General features: G+C 45.5%; 1 protein-coding gene across 2 annotated transcripts in view; it reads right to left on the reverse strand.

Annotated features, from left to right (window-relative positions):
- Positions 1-8,402, reverse strand: part of ZDHHC9 (zinc finger DHHC-type palmitoyltransferase 9) — a 32,154-nt gene extending 23,752 nt beyond the window's left edge. Inside the window, exons 1-3 of one of the 2 annotated variants that reach the window (XM_058712372.1) lie at positions 8,203-8,402; positions 7,790-7,857; positions 6,307-6,608 (exon numbers count right to left, since the gene is read on the reverse strand). In XM_058712372.1, the coding sequence (XP_058568355.1) occupies positions 6,307-6,473 (167 nt within the window). In that variant the 5' untranslated portion in view covers positions 6,474-6,608; positions 7,790-7,857; positions 8,203-8,402. The remainder of the gene's footprint in view (positions 1-6,306; positions 6,609-7,789; positions 7,858-8,202) is intronic. The other variant, XM_058712373.1, reaches the window with a different exon arrangement.
- Between the last annotated feature and the right edge of the window lie 2,709 nt (positions 8,403-11,111).

Genomic DNA, 11,111 nt, shown 5'->3' on the forward strand with positions numbered 1-11,111 from the left:
TGAAAAAACTCAAAAGAGATTCATAAGTGGAACCTGTAAGAAACCAGACAGATTCCATAGCAGGGCTCTGCCTCATAGACTGGGAGTGTGGATTGGTGTTCTATACAATACTCTACCTCTAAGTCTCCCCAAAAGCTCAGTGCCAACAAGTATTTATGGGCCTAACAAATGAAGAACAAGAGAAAATGGGAGTTAATATTGTTATGGAAAACATAACTAACATATGAAACAGCTACAGAATAAGATAAGACCAGTAATTAAGGGTTAGGATGGTGATTCATACCCTAAGGACTATAAGTGGTCAGAGAAGAGCTCTCTTGGGAAGCTGGTGGCTGTTTGAAACTGCTCCCATAGCAGCCATTAAGGGTGGATTTAAGCACAGCTTGGAACAGCAGAAAGGGCCCAAGGATTAGAGCCCCATGATGGCCCTTAGCCCCACATAATGGCAATAAGCCTTTGCTATAAGTTCTCACTGATATGGATCGTTGTCTGTCCTTTTACATACTACTTACCTCTAAAGCATAGTAAACATATAGAACCACCTATAAGACTGACTCAAGGGTCTTCTGATGACACTTCAGAGTCTGCTGATAGGGAAAAAGTTTCCTTAGACACTAAAAACATAATTGAAAGTCAGCCCCTGACTGCTATGTGAAGGTCAAGGGAAGATGTATAACCCTGTCTTGTTCCAGTAGCAATGGGGAAAATTAACCAAACAGGGACATTTTCAATTTTGAGGCAATAAACCATCCTCTCACTGAAGAGGGCCAAAATCTGTAGCCAGGCAAGCCCGCTAAGTAGTTGCTAAATCTGTTATAATAGCAAATTTCACATTTCAGTTATACCAAAAGTAACAAATTTCAAATATAACAAATAAAATATTTCAATTATAATATACTCCTGCCTAAAAATTTAGAACAATTCCCCACTGCTTATTAATCCCCAAACCCCACAGGCCAGTATTCCAAGGCCCTCCATTAGTTAAACTGGCCTTACCTAATCATCATCATAAGATTCTTGTCTTCTCATTGCTCCATCCCAGAAACATACCCCTAATTACACTGAATTCACTAGCTTCTTGCTATTGCAAAATGAATAAGGTGCTTCCTTTGTTCTTAAACACAATACTAGCAGGCATCTCTGAGGAACATTTAGAAGGTCTCTTCTCTCCTTCAATAAACATCTCAACTGATGTCGGCATGCTGGGGGACATCCCTGTTCTTTGTGCTTGCTTTTCCCAAAATATAAAATCACTATACTCAGTTAAAACTCATTCTCAAAATATGGGAGATGCATTCGATAGAGACTGACAGTGTGAAACTCATTATCACAAAAAGTAGTAGAGACTGAATATACACAGATAAATTCTGAATGATTTAACTGCAAAGAAAGGAAAGCATACTGTTCAGAAGACATAACTCAACCCTTCTGCAGGGAGCATGCTTTATCAGGAAGTTGAACTTAGCCAAGTACTATAACAGATTGGTATCAGAGAGACAACTATGATGTTCTAAAACTATCATTTGGTTGGCCAAATCATAGACATAATCTTGGGCTAGGTAAAGCACAAGATAGAACCTGCAAAGAAAAATTTTCTGGAGAATGTTCTCTTGGTTAGAGATCATGATAAAGTCACTTTTCCCCCTTTCCAATCTCATCTAAGTAACTTCAGGAACCTGGATCTTGTCACTATAGGCACAAATATTCTGCCAGGTCAGTTTGGCTTTTGTCTACATAGCTCTGTGTCTCCTCAAACCTGGCAACTTTGTGTTGTCAGATGACCATTTCTCTTTCCTCTGTCTGCAGGGACATGATGCCCCTTTCATCAGGATCACCCACATGGTAATGAGGTAGGGAGCACATATTGCTTAATTTTTCTCCAAGCCACCCTCATTCAGGCAGCAAGGACTCTGAGTGGTCACTGAGGTGATGACCCCTCATAACTCACAAAGCTTACTTTCTAGGTTCACACTTAGAGATGGGTTTCCCTGTTCCTGCAAGGCTACCAGAATGCCATGCCAGGATGCTACCAGTTTTCTACAAAGATACCTTCATTTCCTAGGAGCATAGCTGGGGAGGCCCAAATAACCTAGATGCCACTAGGTAACATAATCACTAGCTAGCAAGAACCCAGAATATGCTGGTCTAGCATATTCTTGGCATATGCACACTTTAGTAAACCTGAATGTCTTCTGGATTCCATATTCAAAAGGTTACAATGAGATGAAAGGTAGTGTGTCATACAGAGGTATTGGTTGTCCAGCTAATCTTGGTAAAGTAACCTCTTCTGTGGACCTGGTTTCCTCACCTGCAAAAGGATGGAGATAGTCTCCAAGGCCCCTTCCAGTTCTACCATTCTATGATTATGTGAGTCAAGACATTTAAAGTGTATCCAGAATGTGTTATTAATTCGGTAACATTTACTGACCATCTATGCTATGTAAGGCCTGGCAGAGGGCACTGTGGGGGCTACATAGACATAGGAGATAGTCCCTGACATTGAAAGAGCTCAAAGTGCAATAATCATAGAATTTAGAAATCTAAGAAATGTCATAAGATTATGTGTTAAATGAGCAGTATGTATGATTAGTCCTACAAATGCAGGAATTATTAGAAAGGTTTCATGAAGGAAGACTCAAGAAGGGACTTGAAAGAGCGGTAGAATTTGGATAGGCTAGAAGTGGGTCAATTACTGAGCAGCGTTACAAAGCTTTTTTCAGTTCATCCAATTCAATGACTCCTCTGTACGTCAGAAGCAACTATGTGTGTCAGTCCAACAGGGTTTGATAGTGCCTTGATACAATTTCCTCTACATACAGCACAATGAGGCATAAGCACTGATCATAGCAGCAAACTGCTTCTACTTCAGGTGTCAAAAGTCACATAGTCATTCTTGCCACAAGAGAAGTCTGGGTACATTGACCCCACCAGTGATCTGGTCACAAAGTTAAAAGAGATAGCGAGAAAGCCAATTCCACAAAACAGTGCACTTGGTCCTTCCCCCTAGCTTTATCAGGAAGTTGAATTTGACTACCTACTACAATAGTCTTTGAGTGGCTGGACACCTCACAGTTGTCAGTGTCATTCTGCTATAATGTCCTGACATTACCAGCCAAGCTGGTGGCTACATGTTTACACAAGCTGGACAGGGTTTGGCCAGAAAAGACTGAGAATGGCTCATGTGGTCAAAGCTGAAACTGGCATATACACGCACATTTCCTAAATGCCTCCCCCTAAAGATAAATTAAGAAATCCTTTTCTTAAGCACTGCACAATTTTCACTCTGCTTTTAAAGTCAATACTTTTACCATAGATACAATTACATTTAAATATGTAAATGTATTTAAATACAGCTACCTACTGGTAATCTATCCTTTCCTTTTTGTGTGTATTTGAATCTTCCAGACAAACACAACAGTTATGCAGAATTTCAGACTCTCAGAGTTGCAAGAGGCTCAGTGATAATGTAGTCCAATTTCCCATTCCAGGCAGGAATCCACTTTGTGACAGCAGCCCTTAGAGGTGGCCACCCAGTATCTTTGGAAACACTTATAACAACACAGAGCTAACTAGCTCCTAGATGGACAACCTTTATTCATTTTATGTATTCAGCCTACTGTCTGTCCAATGAAAATTACAGGCCCCTCCTTTGAGAAGTCTAAACATATAAAGGCAAAATCCAAAAATAAAAAGATATCCACTGGCACCACTAATGCTGCATGTTTTTCATCAAGGGGTGCCCACATGCCTGACCAGATTTCTCAAGCCATCTGGCCGACCCAGGGCTGTGCCATGGGCAGCTATAAATCAACTTGCACTTGTTCCTAAGCACCTGCTGCAAGCGAGACCCCACTACTAAAATGCAGGTCCAGATGTGCGGCAAGATCTAGACTTCCCCAAGGCAAAAATGCAACAGTAAGAGGATGTGGAATCTATGTTCCTAGACAATTTAGGGACGAAAATAGACAGCCCTCTTCACTGGTGGTTCAGACACCCTCACCAGCCTGAAGGCAGGGGACTGTATCAGCTGATTTCCTGAGGTCTCCCTATGTTCTAATACTAACTAAGGGGCCCGTATCCTGTCCCCCAAATCCCAACCCCCACTGTGTGGTTAGTAGTGAATTATATACTCCAAAGGAAACAGTCAACCAGAAAAAGATTTCATTCTTCAGAGGCATGCTGGTGTCCTTTGTACAGCCTGTCAACAGCTAGGCATAAAGCAACCACCACCTAGAGTGTGTATGTCTATATGTGACAGACACACATGGACAGACACACACACACACATATGCACGCAAACAGATTCAACCACTCTCAGTAAAAATGATTCATTGCCAGGGTCCTCTCCCCTTCGGTCAGACTTATGCTTCCCCATTCCACTCCTTAGCTAACACGTTTACTTCCTTCTCCCTTCCCCCACTTCTCCCTCCCCCAGCCTTACACTAAAAAATATTTACTCTATCACACAGACAGCTGTAACTCAAGGCAGTTTATAAACAACCTCACCCTTCATATCTGAGGGCAAAGCACAAGAAATAACTTGGGGGAAAAAAGTCGTCTTGGTAGAAAACTTAACCTGCCTCTGTCAAACAGTAACTTAGCTAATTATAAGCTTCATCCCACAGGCGGTTTTGTTCAAAGGCCTTTGGGGCCTAAGTGGGACAGATCCAAATCAGATTCTGTCTGGCTCCCAGATACAAAAAAGGCCAAACGCCAATAGCTCCAAATTCCCAATTCCCCTGGACAGTCAAACCAGAGGTTTTCTGGACCCAGAATTACCAGCTCACTCACACCATAGAAACAAATCTCATCTCTATTTTAAATAGTTCCAACCTCACAAATTTAACTCTAAGATGGAGGGGAGTGGCGGCAAAAAGAGCTAGTGATTCAGCAGGGTAAGGACGGAAAGACAGGGAGAATGATAGAAAGCAGAGTTCAGCTCTGCACTTCCAAAAAGAAGCAAGGAAAGAATAAAGCAAAAAAATATTTTTTTTTGGAGAGAAGGGTGAGAGGGGACAGCATTTTATTAGTGTTACACGTATGCCTGCCTGATTGCACATGCTCACTTGTACCACACACAAGTACACACATATACACACACCACCGTAAACCTAACACTGGGAAAGCAACTAAGAAGCCATCTCCAACCTGACTTCGCCAAATACTTCACAAAGTCAGAAGCAAAAGAGCCTTTGAGAAAGAGCTTCTCTGACCTTCCTTTTCTAGCCCTGTTATAAACTTCCCCCCACCCCTGCCACTGTTGCTCAAGCCAGCTGCAACCATCAAAAAGTCTGGCAAAACAGCCTGAAAAATCACTCTTGATGCACTGGGAAAGCCTGGAGCCCTTACAGAAGGACAAAAATGAGCTCCAAGAGATCAGAGCTCATTTTGATTACCCACAAAGGCTAGCCAAGGGGGCCCCCTCCTCCCTGCCACAGCCACACCCCAGCCTGGGAGCTCCCGGGGTCATGGTAGTGCATGAACTATAGCAGGCTCATATCAGGGGTGGCTCACAGTCTACACACACACCTCTTGGCTCCTCAAGGCCCTCCTCATAATAATCCCAAAGCAATTAGCATTGTTCCCATCCCTAGAGCGTACAGCATTCTCAGCATACCCAGTAGTCAAGCCACAGTACCCTAGAATCCAACTGGTCACCTCCCTAGAGCAGTGACCTATACAGGCTTCAAATGGTGACTCTAGTACTAGCTATTATATCAAAGAAAAAAACAACTCCAAAGCTGGTATCAGACACACACAGAATACAGAGTTGTTTATGCTGAGTGATCTAGAGTGAAACTCACATTTAAAAAGCACATATGTGCCACACATGCAGCTGAGGCTGGAACCAATCTGCAAGTTCCCAGTTCAGTTGGCTTTTCAATTTAATAGCTAGGAGAGGTGACCCAGAATAACAGAATAGGTGAGTTTTGTGGTACAGAGTTATGACCATGAGGGCTGCCCCTAGGCCCAAGAGGGATGGGGAAGATGGAGTCTGTCACTAAACTCCTAAGGAGACCACTGAAAAGGAGAGGTGAGTAACAAAGACAAATGCCTTTATTTCCCAAGTGTGCCAGGGGTAGCCCCAAATCTGTGCTACAAAATTGGTATCAAAGGTCTTGGGTTTTTAATGAAGCACATACCCTGTTACAACCACAAGGAAATGAACTCAGTTAGCATAATCTATAGACATTACTCAAGAGGATAGTGGTATCCAAGGACCATCCACAAACTCTCCAGAAAGAAGGTTCTTCCCCTGGACTCAAAGTGACTATAATCAGGCAAGTCTACTCAATAGAAACTCACTCGAAGGCGAAGAAGAGTGTACATGTCCCCAAGATGAGGAAGAGGGTCAAATAGAAGATGCCCTTTTGCCGGGCCATCATGACTCGACCATCACAGCAGAAGGTGTTCCTGCCTGGGAGTTTCTCCCATTTCCGTGTCACCTTCTTTCTCACCACCATCACAGACATGATTGGAATTCCTGGTCCACAATGGGCTTTGTGATTACAAGAGGGAAGAAACAGAAGCTGAGCCCAGCTTTGAAATCACGATGCCTGCTATTGCTGCCGCAGGGTCAAACATCATCAAAAGTCCAATTTGTAGCCCTAAGAGAAAGCACAAAAATAAAAATATGAGGCAGGAACAAGAAAATGCAGTTCAACCCTCCTTTACCAGAGGTGGAAAAATGAGCACTGCCTAAAGGGGTAGTGGTAGGGAAGTGGGAAAAGTTTATTTCCAATCTGTGTGTATCCTCTAAAAGGAGAAAAGGCTAAAGGTTCTCAAAAAAGAAGGGGGTTACCATGTTTTCTTACTATGGATTTAATAATCCCTATATTTCCAATATAATACTGATGATTTTATCATCATAGAACCTTGGAACTAGAAAGGATTTTTAGGGTGATAGCCCCAATTACTTTGTTTTGGAAATAAGTAAAGACCAAAGAGAGGAAATCACTTGTCCAGGGTCACACAGCCGCAAAGCTAAGCCAAGAAAACACGTCTGCTGACTTTCAGGCCAGGGCACTTTCCACTGTACCACAGTGTTCTATAATCATCAGTAAGAAGACTCAAAATAATGGTAGAGTTTCCCTCCTTCAGGAGCCATTCCCTCCCCTCCTCCATTCACCTTCTTTCTTTAATTAGCCACTCAAATATGAATCACACCAGGGAACAAGTCACCCTCTGGCAGGGCTAGGAGGTTCTGGACACTCTGTACATATATCCAGGTTGTATTTACTCAAAACAGATTTCCCCTAATCAAACCCTCTGTAACTTCCTGAGTCTGGGAAATGAACCAATCTTGCTAGTCTAGCCTAACATTTGTGGGAATCTTAATGAAACCACATCACAGACCTGTAGGTGAAAGGCTGACTTAAGCAGGAGAGTTCTGGAATGGTTGGGGGTGGGGGTGGGTGGACATGTCAGCAGCTAAGAAAAGTCATAAAGGTGCTTGCTTTCTGGGACATTCCATAAGTACCATCACCACTTGGCATCCTGAACCCCCAGGCCCAGGCTTTCTTAGCCACTGCCACCCTTCTCTTCTCAGGTGTGGTGCTGTGGCCTCTATTTACTGACACCACATGCCCCACGCTGGCAAGAATGAGGTGGAAACCTGCAGCCTGCCTGACTGATGAGAAACAACCAACCCGAAATCATTACGGGCTGGAGAGGGCAAGGGTCCAAATAGAGACTAGGAGATGAGCAGGGAAATGAGAAAGCAAGAAGCCTTGGCAAAGGGGAGGGAGCACCAGAGGGGCAGAGAACACTTCCTTTGTGTAAAACTAACCTGGAAAACAATCTCCTCCAGATAAACCGGCCCAGCGGGAGAAGGGAGACCAGGAAGGGGAGCCGGGCCTGGGAGAACAAAGATCAAAATCCGTCGAGAGCCAGCGACCGGCCCACCAGCCTGGGGCCCGAGGCCCGAGGCCCGGGCGGGCGGCGGGCGCGGCCTCGGGAGGCCAGCTCTGCCTCCGCCACGCAGCGGACCACCGCCCGAGGCAGGTTGGGACGCGCGCCACCTCCCCACGTTCATACACACTCACACACGCCCCGCCACGTGTAGTCAGCCGCGGTCAGGGGCTAGGCGGCTGCCCAGCTGAGAAGGCCAGTGCCAACGTCCGCGCGGCTGGGTACAGCGGAGGGGCTGTTAGCCCACCATGCGGCCGAGCCCAGGAGACCCCAACCCCCACCCCTCGTTACCTGAACCCTGGAGACCGAACTCGGCGGGGAACTGAGGGCAGGAAGTGGACTGTCCCAGGGGACCGCGTCAGCCGCCAGAGGTGGCAGCGACTTCTCCTCCCCAGCCCGGAGGCTGCCTCCTCCTGACAAGGGGCCCCAACGGTCGGGGCCCTAAACCAGCTGTGGCAACCGCCCACCGCTGGCCGAATGGAACGCTCCTCACGTCACCAGGTCGTTCCAGTAGTTGCTCGCCCCCCATTGGCTGCTCGGCCTCGGCGCCTCCGCCCCTGCCACCCCTGCCCCGAACTACCATTGGCTACCCCGAACGCCACTCGACGCTGTCTCCGCCCCGTTCCCCCACCCATCTCCCGGCTTCGTGCCCACCTGCCAAGCCACTGCCAGCCTCCCTTTGGGGTCCGAGAGCCAATGTGAGAAGCGTCGCTTTCTACTGATATAGTTACGCAGACACGGAGGTGAAAGGTATTGCTGATGGGACAAGGAGAGACAGGGAGGGGTACCAGCCTCTTACACACACGGCGAGACGCTGAAGCAACACTGGCTCACAGATCCGGGTGCTCACTTGGGCTCACCCAGGGCTCATACTAGGTCCGCCCTGGGCCTCTTCGGCCCTATTTGCATGAAATCAACCGCGACCCGGGATTTTACTCGTTTTTGGCATAAAGACAAGTCCTCTGCCTCCCAAGTCCCATTCAGTAGTTAGGGACTTCACCTCTGTCCCAGCCACCTGGCTTTTGGAAGAAAACACACATAAAAAGGAACTTGAAAGGGACACCTGTCCCCAGGAACATAGAATCATTTTGCAGTACCGAAAACAAATAATCGACGAAGTTAGAAAAACTCTACTGACAGGACTTAAATTCTTCCAGGTAGGTAATGAAGTAACATTGTCAAGAAGGTTGTCAATTACTGTTCGTTTTGGAAAGCTTATGATAATTGAGGAGGGCGGGGATCCAAGGCAGAATCCCCACCCACCAACCACATTGATTTTTTTCCTTCTGCCACTCTCCCCTCTGCAGTTACTGCCACAGTGAGCCACTGCTACTGATCTGAGTGAGTCGCATCCTTTAGAAGTTCGAGATTGGAGTGGGGAAAACAGTTGAGAACCAGGGAATTAATCTTATACAGAGGACTTTAAAAGGCATTAAGTCTGTTTTCACTAGTATGGCTCTTGGCTTCCAAATATAAGAGGAAATATGACAAAGGGCTGAAGGTGGCCTCTCCTTACCTGTCACACTGTTGGGGACAATGCCTAGATTGCTACCCATTTTCCTGAGCTTGAATAAAGTTTCTCTACGGTGAGAGTATTTGTAATTAGTACACAGGAGACTGCCAAAGCTCTTCCCAAGGCAGAGTTTTGGTGTGTTAGTTGAAGGACCATGTACATGGTCAGGAACTAATTCTCCTTTACAGTATTTGGGTCCCACATCATATGAACGAAAAAAAAAAGCCATCTAATGATAATTACATTGGACACTTTCATGGCACCACCCTTCAATCAAAAATTTAAAAGGATTAAAAAATCACTAGGTAATTCTCTTATGAGAGAGATGTGTTATAATTAATTTGTAGGGTAAAGTATATCTTTATAAAGCTTCTATTGTTCCTTAGCACTCATGCTGATTATAATCACTGCTTTATTCCCTATAAACTGTATGATCACTATAATTGCCTCCAGTTCTCCCCTTTGATTCCTGGAAGGTGCTGGTATTGCCCACACTTGGCTATCAAAGGGAGAGGAACTTCCCTCGGCCCCATCGGACCCCTGGATTCCCAAGCCTGTACCCACTAGATGCCCTTAGGGATAGCATGTGTATCCCAGCTGCCATCCCCCTGACTGTGGAGCAGTCAAAAATAAATCTCTGCAGCTTCCAAACATACTTTGTCCATATCTCAGGTGCAGGTAAAGCTCAGGGAGTCCTGTAATCGATGTGTTACAGCAGTGCATTCCTGGGCTCTGCCCCTCCCTGCTGTGGGTCACATCCCTCTGGGATTAAGTGGCTGTGTAGGTCAGGCTTCTTTTATTACAATCTGTTATTACTTGTGTTTACCACTAAAAGAAAAATAAGGAAGATTTATATGGACAAACATTCTGTAGCACTTCCTTCTATGTAATTACATCATTTTATATAATCCTGAAAGTCTTAATGCACACACACAACTAAATTGTGACTACAAAATGAGATTGTTTCTTTTCTCTTCTCAACAAACCTCCCAGACTTTATGTATCCAAATGAGGGTTGGTTCCTTTGAAGGGGAGTTACAGCCATGTGATGGGCACTAGAAACACCACTGGAATAAAGGCATCAGCTTCCATTGTGTGGTATACATTTTGGTGTGCTTGTTTAAAAATATCTGTCTCCATGGAGCACGTGGGTGGCTCAGTCGATTAAGCATCCAACTTTGGCTCAGGTCATGATCTCGCCGTCTGTGAATTTTCGGTCCATGAGTTTGAGCCCCACGTCAGGCTCTGTGCTTGACAGCTCAGGGCCTGGAGCCTGCTTCCAATTCTGTGTCTCCCTCTCTTTCTGCCCCTTCCCCACTCATGCTCTCTCTCTCTCTCTCTCAAAAATAAATTAACATTTAAAAAAATCTGTCTCCATATTTATGGATCCTGCATTAGTGTGTATGGATGTGTAGGTATAAAGTGCGGTCCTGAGAGCTGCCAGTGGGTTGCAGCTTGCCTGTTAGTGTTCCTCCAGGTATTTCTTCAGCAAACACCCAAAGACCCCTTTAGTACTTCATGCAAGAACAGACCCCCCAAGTCAGCCCCCATCCTGCATTCAAGCTCATGATGACCCTTTTTCTCTATTTTCTCAAGTTTCAACCCCGCTATGTCCCCTTGCCCTCCTCCCCACACACGTGTCCCATCCCACCCCACCTACCTGACCTGCAATCCTCTCCAGACTTTC

This window comes from Neofelis nebulosa, chromosome X (genome assembly GCF_028018385.1).
Source record: "Neofelis nebulosa isolate mNeoNeb1 chromosome X, mNeoNeb1.pri, whole genome shotgun sequence".
NCBI classification, from domain to species: domain Eukaryota; kingdom Metazoa; phylum Chordata; class Mammalia; order Carnivora; family Felidae; genus Neofelis; species Neofelis nebulosa.